Raw genomic sequence first — 14,719 nt, 5'->3', positions numbered from 1 at the left:
ATAGCTATACACTCACAGAGAAACAACCCAAAATTTGGAATCGATCGGATTATTAGTTTTTGAGTAATCGTGCCTGCCATTCGCTGTTTGGAGAAAAATGCGTTTAAAGTTTGAGAAGCCCTCTTGCCGTCACTTGATGCTAGCACAATAAATCGGCTATATCTTCAAGAGTTGTTGAGATTTTCACTTGAAATTTCATAGTGTAGATTCGAATTAAATCAAAATTCAAAATTAAATTTTTTGAAACCGAGGAAGGAATTGGAAGGAATTTGGAACGAGTTGGATTAATTCGAGTTATTGTGCGCGTCATTCGCAAAACATTGTTTTGTTGAAAAAACGCGTTTAATATTTGAGAAAAACTCTTAGCGTTGTTCAGATTATCCCAACATTAAACTTGGTAAAGGTAATAGGTTGTGCTATGTTTGGTCAAAATCGGACATTTCATTAGCCTGATATTGGATTTATAAATATTGTTGTCTGTAAAACCTCTCCCACAAATAGTCACAATTTAAAAAAAATATCCACCTAGGGCATAAGGGTATATATCTGTTTTTTACATGTTTACACAAACTAGAACAAGTCAGCGGAGCAGCATAGTCCGATAGGGCCATATTTTTCCCTATACAAATACCACTGGATTTAAATTTTCAGCAACAATTGCCCATATTTGTGCCTCAAATAATAATAAGTGCCCACATCCACTTCCGGGTTAAATTTCATGGATTTCGGATTATAAACATGGCCTTTAATCCCATAAATATTAACCAGTCATTACCGAAAACTATAGGTATCACCCGGAACTTTAAACATTTTGTAACGTTCGGCATAAAATTTTATTCAATTCCCACATCCGAGTATATACATTATAATTTTAAGTATATATTTAAAACGTTGTCTTCCATAGAGAAGACCTCCAGCTCTCTTTTATAGAAAAGATCTTCAGCTCTCTTCTATTGTGAAGACCTCATGTTCTCTTCTTTAGTAAATACCTTTAGCTCTCTTCTATAGAGAAGGCCTACGATTTCTATTTGGAATGAATGTCACTAATGAAGTGAGATGTATCGGAAAAGTTCTAAAATGTACCAAAAGTACTGAAATGTACTGACGGGTTAATAGATCTAAAAACTTGGAATTTACAAAATCAAGGTTGAAAAGTAGAGTCAATATAAGGAGATAGTTTTGGAAGTGTGTACTCATGTATACGAAATGTACTAAACGGTTCTAAATTTGGTACAATTTGAAGTTGAAGAAACGGATGGAGCTGACATTTGAAATTATCATTACCGTCAAATGTAGGACGAAAAGTATAATTTGAATTTTGCTAGTAATCGACAGCATTTTTTTTTACGGGAGCGCACCTACGGTTTACTATTCCTTGGGTTTACTATTCCTCGCATCCTAAACCTTCGGTTAGAGGTTATATCTGTTTTTTTTTTGTGAAACTTATTTTTTAAGATATATGTTATACTATAAGGATATGGTGGGGATCTGATGTTGTGCTGGCCATTATAAAAAACTCAATTTTGACCCCCGCAACCAATCTTTGACATGTTTTAGTGTATGTTTGGAGATTATTGTCAAGCTGAAACACCCAAAACAAGCATTTTCCAACACATTTGTTTAAACAGGCCAAAAAACAGACTGTTTTGATGGAGATCGGTGAATATGTAGCGGCTCAAATAAAGACTTTTATGTGAAAAAATAAAGAAATATGTATTCTATGACGTATATATTTACTCGTGAAGGACAAAGACTGGAGAAGTTGGTAGTATATCCAAGAGGAGTGGTTGACCTTTAAATTCGTGTTGGAATTATACGTAAATAAATATTTTCAAGAGTCTACATATTCTGATATTATTTAGTGTTATAACTACAACGCTAGCGGAAGGAAATGTCGCGCTGATAGCTAGAAAATTTAGCATGAAGTTCCGGTTGTGGTCAAGGGCAAAACTTACAAGCTTCGGTCAAGATCCAATAATATTTAAAAGATGAAATGGACCGAAAATGTAATTTTGTGAGCTCTATAGACCTTGTTTTGCAAATGATTATAATTCAATATTCAGCGGGACAAATGTTCACTCCTGAAAATAAGGTTTGGATAAGGTGCCAGAGTAAGAAAGAGGAGCTGTTAACCTATAATTGGTTAAATATCGCCAAATAATGTCCATGCTCGGATTATAGATACGTAGAAGGTATGAGTTCCATGGTAGTTGTCTAGGGTTTCATATCGTCGGTCCCGTCCGCTCAACTCCGCTCACTGGATTAGCAGTATCATTGTCACTCCAGGAGGTGGATATCTCGCAAATGTCTCACTGGTACGGAGATTAATTTCGCAGAAAATTTATGTCCAGTGGTAGTTGAGTAGGATATCATACGGATGGCCCCGTTTAACTATACTGTTCAGCTCACTGGTTAATCGTTGGAAAATCATATTAATCGAATAAAAGAAAGAAAAATTTGATTTTTGGGACATTTTGAAAAAAAAAATCCTGAAATAAATAAAAAATGCTAAAAAAGTGCTAGGTGCTATATATATATATATATATATATATTTGTTTTGGTGCCAAAAGGCTTTAAAAAGTGTTAAATATAATACTAAACGTGCTAAATTGCTGTACTGCTTACTCTCCACCATGCTACCCAGTACCCTTGTAATACTGATGCTTGAGACTTTAATTTATTGACTTTCTCGCGGTAACTTTTTTCGTGTCTGAACCTTTAATTTACACTTTAATTCATCCGAGAATATAATATGTTTCTACTGAGCCCGATTCCAATTTCTATGAGCTTTTGGGAAAGCCAATCTGGCTTTGCGATTCTTTTTAGAAATAAAAGGGCTTCCTAGATAGTGTCCGGGCATGTAGATCTGCTAACATAGTTCGTCTACACTCTATTCTTGAGGTTATATCCAACGAATTTTGTATGTATTAAGATGGAAATACTTTCGTCAAAATTAGAAAGGAGACACCAATTTTTTGAGCTCGGTGTCGAATTGTGGTGGATGGAATTTAAGGGACATCGCCATGCACAAATGCGATATTTTCGTTCGATCGAATTGGTAGAAGGCGCGTTGTTGTCTTTACATCACTAACAGACCCAGTTTCGGTAAACTTATCCATTAATCTCTTTACAGTTCACCCTTTTGGATCATTATTGCGACTGAACAATAAAAGTTCACCATTTTGATAAAACAATTTCATTCATAATTTTTCCAACCTTGTACCTTCCACTCGAAAAATAATAACATTGGTTCAAATGTCAAACAATGAAACTTCGAGTGGCGGCAAATTAAAAAAAAAAAACCTTTATAGTTAAGGCACCTTTTAGAACAAAAAGTCAGTCATTGTCGACAATGCCTTATATTTTTCCCTATAAACATCATCGACATCCTATTGAAGGTCCATTTCTATAGTGGATATTAAATTCAAAGTTGGCATACACTGGCAACTTCTCTGCAACCATAGTATGAGAATTTTGTAATTTTTCACACACAATTTCTGGTCTATTTTTAACTGGTAAATTTGGATGATTCATCAATAATATAGACATTCGATTATCAGATACATTTCGCCATGTATAAAATAGTTTGTATGTATACATATAATCAAACAGTCTGAAAGAAGTCATAAATTTGCAAAAGCCAAATTAAACACATATTCCCCATTTAGGAGCATTATTGTGTCTACAGATGTTACACAAAATAATATTTTAAGAAACAATTCAGCCTGACTATTTTGCAAAAACAAAATATTTTAAGAAATAATTTATGAGATTCTTCCAAAACTCGCAAAATTTTCAAATTTCGATATCAAAAGATGATGTTTGTTCATAAAAAATGAATGGCAATACCTATTCATGCAATTCCCAATATGGTCAATAATACAGTTCGTAGTACTTTAATTGTTAATTTAATGTATTTAGTATAGATGGCGCTAAGTTTTATATGAACTGGTTTGACTTTACTTGTAATCGAAAAAAAGACTTCTTAAATATGCATAAACCAAGAATGCACTCCCTTGCACTCAATGATTAAACTTATATAATATGAAATAAATACGGGATTACATTAACTGAGTAAAGACGGTACGTTAGTGATCCCTTGTTTGAAAACCTTTACCTCAGAGTCACCTACATTTTATGACATAAATTAGAGATGTATGAATTATGTTCTTGTAATAAAGATGCCACTATAAGCCAAGCGAAATAAATTTTCGGCCGAATAAAACCAAAGAAGCCTACCGAATAAAATATTTAAAAATCATATCGCAAAGTGACATTCTTACAAATAGATGTCGCTGCTAAAAATATTAAATTTAAAAATGAAAGAAAATAATGCAGGTTTATAACTTGTTCGTGGCAATAGAAAGAATTTTTCTTCATTTATGAAACGTGCCACTGTATATATATATATATATATATATATACAATTCGAAACCGTTTATCAGGACACCGACATATCGGTTAAGAAAAAAAGTTCTGCTCTTGTATTCGATAATAAAGAACATCGCTGATAGCAACTAATTTCATGCCCCTTGACCGTCGTTATTAGCAATTTCGTCTGTATATAAAAGCCATATCAAAATACGTCAATATCAATTTATTTGGATGTGCTTAGTATAGTAAATTATATTAAAAAGCACCCGCCTTAATGGCCTTTGAAAAAATATTCTTCAAAAGTCTTCGCTTTCATGCCCTTTGAAAAAATATTCTTAAACCAGTGAGCGGAGCAGTATAGTCGGACGGGGCCGACCATACGATACCCTATACAACTACCACGGAACTCTAACTTTCTGTCGATGTTTATTCTGAGCGTGGGCAATATTTCGTGATAATTGCACCCTCTTGCCCGATTAAAGATCGACAGCACCTCTTCCTTACACTGACATATTCCCAATATTGAGTACAACCCTTCAATTACTTGTCCAGATTCCCTTGTATTGTGATGTTCTGATTATTATTGTTGCCTATAGATCGTCTCGAAAAAAACATAAAAAATTAAGTTTTCGGTCCACTTCATCCCAAAATTTTGATCTGATCATCACCGAAAATTATACCCGATATCCCTGACCATACCTGGATCCTCATTGAACATTTCAAAGTGATTAGGCCTATATTTCCGCCCTCTAGTGAGGTATTGGGTTACTAAATAATGTCTGAATACGTAAGCACCTGTAAATATTTACGTGTAACTCCCACATCTTAAAGGTCAACCACTCCTCTTGAACACACTATAAACTTCCCGGGCCTTGGTCCTTCAGGGGAAAATATATACGCCATAGAATACAAATTTTGTCATTTTCACACAAAAGTCAGAGTTCAGTTGACCCGCTAAATATTGACCGATCTTTATTAAAACATGCATGCTTATTCTTTGGCCCGATCCCCTTCTCTATGCAAAAATTCGCGGTGTTTGGGCCATAATTGCGGCCTCAGGAGCGACCAAAATAAAGTTTTTTGGTCCATTCCATCCCCTGGATATTAACAGATCTTTTCCAAAAACAATAGGGGTCTTCATTGGCCAGAACCCATTCTACATGCAAAATTTCGTGAAGATTGGTCAATAACTGTGGCCTGTATCGTGTTTACAAATTATAATGGACAGACGGACGGACGGACACACATGTCTAGATCAACTCAGCTAGTCGAGATCGGTATACTTAAAGGTGGGTCTAGGACCAATATTTCGCGGCGTTACAAACTTTTGGAGCTGCACAAAGCTATAATACCCTGACAACATAGTTGTGTAGGGTATAAAAATCTACGCCTTGATGGCCTTTAAAAAAATATTCTTTAAAAATCTACGCCTTGATGGCCTTTGAAAAAATATTCGTTAACAATCTACGCATTGATGGCATTTGAAAAAAAATATTCTTTAAAAATCTACGCCTTGATGGCCTTTGAAAGAAATATTCTTTAAAAATCTATGCCATGATGGCCTTTAAAAAATCTTCTTTAAAAATCTACCTTTAGAAAAAATATTCGTTAACAATCTACGCATTGATGGCATTTGAAAAAAAAATATTCTTTAAAAATTTACGTCTTGATGGCCTTTGAAAAAAAATATTCTATATTTGAAGAAAATATTCTATAGGAAATCTTCGCCTTGATGGCATTTGAAAAAAATATTCTTTAAAAATCTACCTTTGGAAAAAATATTCGTTAAAAATCTACGCATTGATGGCATTTAAAAAAAATATTCTTTAAAAAGTTACGTCTTGATGGCCTTTGAAAATAATATTCCTAAAAATATACGCCTTGATTGCCTTTGAAAAAATATTCTTTAAAAATATACGTCTTGATGGCATTTTAAAAAAATATTTCTAAAATATACACCTTTGAAAAACATATTCTTAAGGAAAACTTTGCACTGATGGCCGTTGGAAAATATTCTTTAAAAAACCTACTACTTGAAAGCCTTTTTTTGGTATGTAGAAAGTTCTTGTCGAATGTACCACATGTTGGAGGGTATAAAAACTTCGGCCGGTCCAACTTACAAAGTTATCCCTATCCCTATGACGAATATGGTATAATAAAACTATGTGTATGAATTTTAATTTTTTATATAAGTATATTTACATTTAACATATATATTATTTATACTATACACATACATTGGTAGATATATACTAAATATCTATGGATTTATTTCTTAACAATGAGAATAATGATAATAATTAATTAACAATTCGTTTTATGCTGTTCTATTTTGTTTTCTTTGATTTTGTTTTTTTGTTGTTTTCTTTTCAGTCCGAATCATTTAAACATACAACACAAACATGGCAGAGATGGCGGCAAAGAATGCCAAAATTGTGGACAGATATAGAATGGCGCAAGTGGTTTGCATCCAGGCAACCACCGGACCAACAATCACCGATACAATCAGCTGGCCAATAAATACCATGCTGCTAATGATGGCCACATCAGTGCCAAGGCCACGGGTCTGTTTGAGTGGTACGGTTTCACCATCGCGAACACGGAACTGTAAGAGAGGAGGTTATAAATTTGATTTACGAAAAAATCGTATATGTTGAAAATACTTACGCAATTCTTGGCATGATATTTTGCCACCAATATATAAGGCATTGTAAATATGGTTCCATATAAAATACCCGCTGAGGTACTAAAGAACAAAACACCCCATTTGGTGGGCCAGAGTCCCAAAATTAACATTCCAACGCCATAAAACAAGATGCCACTGATATAGACGGCTCGGGTACTGAAATTAAAAGTAAAGGATTTCAAATTAATAAAATAGAAGATCAAATTTAATTTGCCTGGATATTTTTTGTCAAATTGGAGGATTGAATTATTGAACATCTAATGGTCTTTGAAAAATAATACTTGGTCTAATTGAAAATAATATCCTTTAAAAGTCTGGTCTAACGGGAACAATATCCCTTAAAAGTCTGGTCTAACGGGAAAAATATCCATTAAAAGTCTGGTCTAACGGGAAAAATATCCATTAAAAGTCTAGGCCTTGGTCTAATGGAAAAATATTTTTAAAAATCTACGCCTTAGTTTAATGGGAAAAATATCCATTAAAAGTCTACGCCTTGGTCTAATGAGAAAAATCTCCTTTAAAAATCTACGCCTTGGTCTAATGGAAAAAATCTCCTTTATTAATCTACACCTTGGTCTAATGGAAAAAATATCCTTTAAAAATCTACGCCTTGGTGTAATAGAAAAAATCTCCGCTGATAAAGGACTCTAAAAAATATTCCTTAAAAAATTCACGTATATAGAAGTCCATCAAAAAATATTCATTAAAAAATGCTCTTATAGAGGTCCTTGAAAAAATTTTCTTAAAAAAATCTTCGCTTATATAAGACTTTGAATAATATTCTTAAAAAAATCCATGCTTATAGAGGTTCATGAAGAAATATTCTCTAAATAAACCACGCTTATGAACGTTCTTGAAAATTATACTCTAAAAAATCCAAATAAATAAAATATTAAAAATATACTTTGAAACCTACACTCTTCTAGAGGTCCTTGAAAAATATTCTTTAAAAACTACATGTTTATAGAGGTCCTTGAAATCCACGCTTATAGAGGTTCTTAAAAAATATTTTTAAAAAACCTTAAAAAGCCAATATTTCTTTCAACTCTTACCCAAACCACTTCATGAGTTTTTCCACAGTCATCGAATAGACGGAACACGAAAGGGCATAAATGGACATACCCCAACAACCAAAACGAACACCAGCTTCATACAATTCTGCCTCCTGGGAACCGGGAGCGGCCTAAAATTAAAGAAAAAATAACATTTAATACTACTGACATAACTTCAACCCTACACCCTACCATTGGATCACCATGAAAAACAGCCTCACCAACAAAGTCCGTAAAGTACAGACAATAGGTGAGATGACACATCCAACAGAGAAGATTTGTCAAAGCCAAAATTCTCATTGACTTGGGCATAACAAATATACTTTTCAGATATTTCTTCAGCGAAACGGGTTTATCGTCGTCATCGATTTCTTTGATATCAATGGCCTTAGAGGAGAGTTTTGGTGCGGGTGGAGGTAGTTGTGTGCCATTACTGGCATGACCATTGGAAACACCATTTGATGTCGTTTCACCAGCACCTTGATAACGATCGATGACGGTATATTTCTCAGCTGCGGCTGCAGCAGCGGCTTCTGCATCCATGGTGGAATTCTGCGGGGAAAAGGGATTGGGAACTAAATAATTGTTTGATAGGAGATATTCTTGGGGACTTACCTCATGTATATAGAACACATTGGTATTATTTTTCTGTAATTCCTTCTTAATGGCCTTGGCCGACAGCGGTCTCAACATATCATCCTGTTCGATTAATTTCAGCGGTACTTCACGGAATGTGGTCACAGTGAGTAAATAACAAAAGAAGAATATAACGGTCACCAGAGCAAAGACTGTCGGAATGTTGCCACCAAGGAAGGAACCTGTAAATTCAACCATAATATAAATATATTGGGTCAACTATAACTCTATGGAGGATTATTACAGGGTCAAGTTAGCTTTTGGTAGGATCTTGCAGTGCAGAAAAAAATATTGAACGTTAGAAAATAATCTCTTGACATTTTAAAAACTGTGAATCTGTCCGACAACATCCAACCATTGAAAATTAAAACCCTTGAAATCCGATTCTACTCACCAATATTTGTACTTTCCCAATCGATACCGCCAATGGCGTAGCCAATAGTGCCACCTACTCCAGCAAATAGTGTGAACATGGTCAAAGCCTTTGGCTGATCCTCGGGGATACACATATCCAACAAATATGTCCGAGCCGGTGTTTGACATGTATCCGCATCGAAATCCAACAGAACCATACCCAATATTGTCAAAATGGCGGCAAATTTAAATTTCGACGCTGAAAATCCCTCATCTGGATCCAATGCCATTTGTGCTGACACACTGCCATCATGAACCGTATAGTTACCATTTAACGGCAACGATACATTACTCATAGTGTAACCTTCATCGCCCAGCAAAAGGCCCAAATCTTTGCCATATGGAACCAATATTAAGCCAACCAAAATACCCACCGAAAGCAATGTGATGATGGGTCTACGTCGACCAAAACTCAAATGACAACGATCACTGACCGAACCCAAAAATGGTGATACAAAAAATCCAATCAGTGGCGATAGACCCCATGCCATGGTCATGTGTTTGTGATCGATACCAATCTGCAAGAGAATCGGTGATACGAATGACGTTTCAGCGGCATAGGCAAATTCAATACCCATCGCTATGGCTGACAATCGGAACATCTCGAAGCGTGTCTTCCGCCTAAAGACGTGTGAGTAGTCGTGTTTTTGTGCCCTCGCATGATTTTCACGTTGCTTCAGCATATATTTGATCATCACATTATTTTTCGATGACAGCTCATCGGAGCTGGAATCTACATTTACTCCCACCATTTTGTTATTTGTTTTTTATTGCTTTACTAGAGCTTTGGTGATTGGGGAAAAGTGCAGCGGTGCGAAAATCTGCAATGGGAAAATGAAATGAAAAATATTCATAAGTTATTTGCATAATGATGGTAATAAAATTTTTATACATTTAATATTCCCGTAGTATTCGAATGCATATTTTTGATGAAACTAGTATACTAAACACATTTAAAATATTTTATTATTCAACAGTAAATAAAAAAAATATTAGGAAACCATCGTTTTTACCAATAACCGGGTACATTTGTTCATTTTTATTAAAAATGCTGTAAAATTTTCTATAATGCAGATTTTTGTGTGGAATTTTGAGGAATCATACTTGAGGTGTTTTTACTCATAAAATTAAAAATATAATAAACATTTTTCACACCTATAATTTTTGAAATTTATTAACTTAATAGATCAAAAAATGTACCACATTTGTGGCCGCCCAAATAGGACTATCTTGCGTTTTTTATTGACCCTAGGTTTGAAAACAAATCAATTTTCATGATAGCACTCAAGCTGTCATGTTAGAATACTTTACATTTATTAAGAGAAACCAATATTGTATTAATGGAACAATTGAATTCCATCTCGGCCTGCTATCACAATAACTCTCGATATGAACAAAATTTTACATATTTTAATATAAAACCTTTTAAGGGAACCCCACCCATTCTCGATTTAAATTTTTCAAGATTTTCAATGGGCTGGTAAATCAATACCAATGCTTGTTAAGGTTTGTAACTTTGCACATACATATATATTTGAAGATTTAAAAGAGAAGAAAAATAATTTACAAAAAAATTTGTTATTGCTTTGTTGTTGTTTTTTGTAATTAAAGAAAAGTCCTTATTTTTGATGGCGGGCATGATAACTCCTCACTGGAACATCGGAATCGGAAAATTCCAACGGTGTTACAAAGAGTACATGTCTGGCTCTCGTATGAACTTGGATTATTGACTTCGCTCTAAAATAAACAAAATGGCGGTCCTTTGAAAAAATATTTTTGCAAAATCGCCGATTTTTGACCAAAAACCATGTTAAAAAATAGAAAGGTCTTCACCGATTGGCTTTATCCTACTTCATACGATAGCTATACACTCACAGAGAAACGTGTAAAAATTTGAAATCGATTAGGTTATTAGAGAAGAGAAAGAGAAAAACGCGTCTAAAGTTTGAGCTGTCACTTGATGCTGACACAATAAATCGGCTATATCTTCAAGGCTTCTTGAGATTTTCACTTGAAATTTTGTAGAGACATTCTCGAATTAGTGTAGAATCGAATTATATAAAAAAAAAGTTTGACCCTGAGAATGGGGGGGTCCCATTAATACAGATTTTTTAATTTTGCACATACATTGCTACTACTCCCATGATGTTTGTAATTGAAAACCGAATATATACCGCATCATTTATTGATAGATATTTTAAAGGTCTTGGCCGAATTTTCCAAGTGAAAGGGACGTAGTTCGGCACTCAGGGTTTTAGGTTAAAAAAATATTTTTCGCAGAAAATTCGCAATGTTTTTGATATATCTCACATAAAATGTCTGTCCCACTTTAGTGTTTATATGGTTCTAAGCTCATTTCCAAGCTATAGAATGCATTTTGGGGTTTTATAATATAAGACACCACTTGGCTGAAAATTTTTAATATATAATATATAAATTTTTAAATAACCCCGATATAAAGGTTCAGCACCATTTTCGATATTTTAAAGCAATAACATTTGTCTGTGTGGTTTCTTTCATTTCTTGGCAGTATTTAAAAAATAATAGCATGAAATCGTATGTATTATGGTCTTAAAACTATGGAATACGTTAATTAAATTTGAATTATAGCCCATTTGGTTGTAAAACGCCTTTAAAGTGGGGCCAATCCTGAAACCTAAGCCAATGTTGATAGTTTTTGGTATGAAGATTTCACACCCAACGAGAATTCAAAATATTAAATTACAACAAATTTGGTTGAAAAAAAAGAAAAGGGGTACCGTTCGCTTGAACCGAATTTTATCATCAGCATCCTATGTTATTAAAAGGCAATTTTCAACGACAATATGTACAACTGCGGTCAAAATAATAGTAGTGCAACAGTTTGAAATAAGTAAAAAGAGCTTCAAATATTTATGAATGTTTTGAAATTTAATTTTTTTAACATCGTTAGTTTTATAACTTAAAGTTAAAATACAAGAAAAACATAAATTTAATTCAAGTTCGCTATATAAACTTAAAAATATTTAAATTAATTCAAATATAGTCGGTCAAAATAATAGTAGTGTTATTGATTTAATGGATATTAATAACGAAAACAAATAATAGGTCGGCTATTTCATTTCAAAAGTTAGGCATTTAATCAGTATTTAGTGGCAAACCCTTTATTCGCAATTACAGCGGCACAGCGTCGAGGCATGGAGTTCACCAAATTTTGGCACCTTTCAACAGGAATTGACTCCCATGCATCCTTAACAACATCCCACAATGTGCTGTTGTTTGTGGGTTTTCTTTGCGCAACCTCGGCCTTTACATTACGCCATAAATTCTCAATGGGATTGAGATCGGGAGACAGTAATATTTTGACGTACAGGTGGCGATCCATGATATCTTTTATCCAGTATATTGATCCAACTCCGTAGAAAGAAAAACATCCACATATCATTACACTGGATCCTCCATGGTTTACAGTTTTTAACGTAAATTTTGGATTATATTCTGAATTAGGAGGCCGTCTTACGTAAGCTCGTGAGCCTTTCCCGCCATATAGAACAATTTTTGACTTATCGGTCCACAAAATATTCCTCCATTTTTCAATGGCCAATCCAGATGCTCCTTAGGAAATTTTAGTCGCTTACCTCCATGCATTTTCTTCAACAACGCCACTTTTCGTGGGCTTCGCGCCGCCAAATTTGCATCTCGAAGACGTCTGCAACGCTAGCTTCCACAGCAAGTTTGTCTTTTATTTCTGTAGCAGCAGCAAAGGGGTTTTGTTTTGAATACCTTACTATTCGTGCAACACCTTTTTTGATAATACTGGAGGGCGGCCACGTGTTTCACTAGCGGGAGTGTATTTTATATTTTCATTATAACAACAACAACAATGGTATGCAAAAATAACGGTACATGTTATGTTGTTGTTACACGAGGTTATGAAGTGGAAAAAAGAAAAGAGGATAATAGAAGCAAACACAGAATCTACAAAACAAAATAATATTCCTATAAAGCCACTACTATTATTTTGACCGCAACTGTATATTATCGGTAATAACTCTTAAGTTTATTAAAATTTTCGGCAGAGAACATATCATGACATCAATTGTTGCTATAACCACTAAAATATTAGAGTTGGGTAGTTCCGGAACTAACTAGTTCATTGGAACTATTCCAAGAAAGGAACGATCGGAACTATTTCCAACTCTTCAATTAATATAGTTCCTTTTTCTGATCTCGTTCCATTTTGGTCTGTCACATTGTATACGCTCATCAATTTACTATTGTGTAAATAGTTAAATTTTATTTTGTTTTAAATATTTGTATTTATTTATAAAAAATATTTTATGCTTATCGTCCTGCATTTCATTTTTGCACAATTTTCAATCATCTATTAACAAATCAACACGGAACTATGTGAGCAAAAAAAAGAACTATGAAAGAGAGAGATTCAAAGCAACTATGTAGGAGTCGGAACTATGTGGAGCACAGGCACTATAAAAACAAAGGAACTATAAAGAGCAAAGGAACTATAAAGAGCGAAGGAACTGTTTGGAGTATAGGAACTATATGGAGCAAAGGAATTACATTAAGGAACTAGTTCATTTTTAAAAAAGGAACAAGAAAGATCAATTCGCTACGTGAACTAGATTGTCCAACTCTATAAAATATCCTCTGGCACTGCTTGGCACTAGGTTCTGAAACTCAGTTTTTTGTGTTTTATATGCGAACTTTTTTATTATCTTCAAATTACTCACAATTTTTTACTTTCATTATAATCACTAGTCCCTTCTGTTTAATTCACCATCATTTCATAATAATATTTTGACGCAATATGAAATGTTGATCACTTCATTTGTAAGCCGTGATCCATAATGTTATAACATTTTACTGGTGTGATGTTCAAATTCCCCAGATTCCAAATATATAATGTTTTATCGCCTCTAACTGAAATATACTTTTTTCCAAAAAAAAAAAAAAAAACTGATTCCTGGCTCATAGTGCGTCCTCCACCTCTTACCACACTTTGTGTTTGACTTCTTCTCTCCACTCACTGGATTGTGGTTACTTTTACATTCCATTGTTTCTTTATTTTAGACACTGTTACTGACCTCGGCATTGTGTTATAAAATTCTCATATGTATTTTCCAAATTATTTCGATATAAATGCCAAATGCAATATATCAAACAAGTGTTGATGTTCGATTTTCTTTTGCATTTTCCCCCTTATCACTTTTCCACTGTCCAAAGACTCAACAGAGTTGCTTGCAAAAGTTCTACATATGTGTAAACCCCGAGTAAAATAGAAAACTCGTCACTACCACCAAAGTTTTTTTTTACTTTCTCTGACTAGAAACCAGTATTAAATGTTTTTGAATTGCATTCATAAAATACAGAAATCTGTACATTGGCAACACTTTTTGAACACAATTCATATAATATATTAATTATTTTTCTGTGTAATACACATGTTTTACGTCGTACACGATTTATTTTATTTATTTTTTATACCGTACGTAACTATATCGTCGTGTAGGTCCTGTTCTGGCCAAAGGCGAACCTAAAGCTTTTGGTAATGATCGAA

The 14,719-nt window shown here is 33.9% G+C and overlaps 1 protein-coding gene across 1 annotated transcript; it reads right to left on the bottom strand.

Annotated features, from left to right (window-relative positions):
* Positions 1 to 6,753: 6,753 nt before the first annotated feature.
* LOC133327178 (proton-associated sugar transporter A) lies at positions 6,754 to 9,946 on the bottom strand. The gene is made up of 6 exons (XM_061535743.1): positions 9,143 to 9,946; positions 8,728 to 8,930; positions 8,305 to 8,664; positions 8,113 to 8,243; positions 7,042 to 7,216; positions 6,754 to 6,979 (listed from the first exon to the last, which is right to left on the bottom strand). Exons 1-6 carry the CDS (start codon positions 9,912 to 9,914, stop codon positions 6,758 to 6,760), a joined length of 1,863 nt encoding a protein of 620 aa, XP_061391727.1. The 5' UTR covers positions 9,915 to 9,946; the 3' UTR covers positions 6,754 to 6,757.
* Positions 9,947 to 14,719: the final 4,773 nt, after the last annotated feature.

The sequence above is a fragment of the Musca vetustissima genome, unplaced genomic scaffold (genome assembly GCF_032173495.1).
Source record: "Musca vetustissima isolate MV318-11 ecotype Yass unplaced genomic scaffold, APGP_CSIRO_Mvet_v1 utg22542, whole genome shotgun sequence".
Lineage (NCBI taxonomy): Eukaryota > Metazoa > Arthropoda > Insecta > Diptera > Muscidae > Musca > Musca vetustissima.
The sequence above is the reverse complement of the archived record's forward strand: the minus strand, read 5'-3'. Positions and strand labels throughout refer to the sequence as shown.

What these genes read in the sequence shown, in the direction of transcription:
- LOC133327178 (XM_061535743.1), bottom strand. Translation starts at nt 9,914, where the DNA reads ATGGTGGGAGTAAATGTAGATTCCAGCTCCGATGAGCTGTCATCGAAA. An exon ending in TTGGGAAAGTACAAATATTG is followed by an intron (nt 8,931 to 9,142) that starts GTGAGTAGAATC and finishes TTGAATTTACAG; the next exon opens with GTTCCTTCCTTGGTGGCAAC. An exon ending in TTTTTCATGGTGATCCAATG is followed by an intron (nt 8,244 to 8,304) that starts GTAGGGTGTAGG and finishes CTTTAATTTTAG; the next exon opens with GCCGCTCCCGGTTCCCAGGA.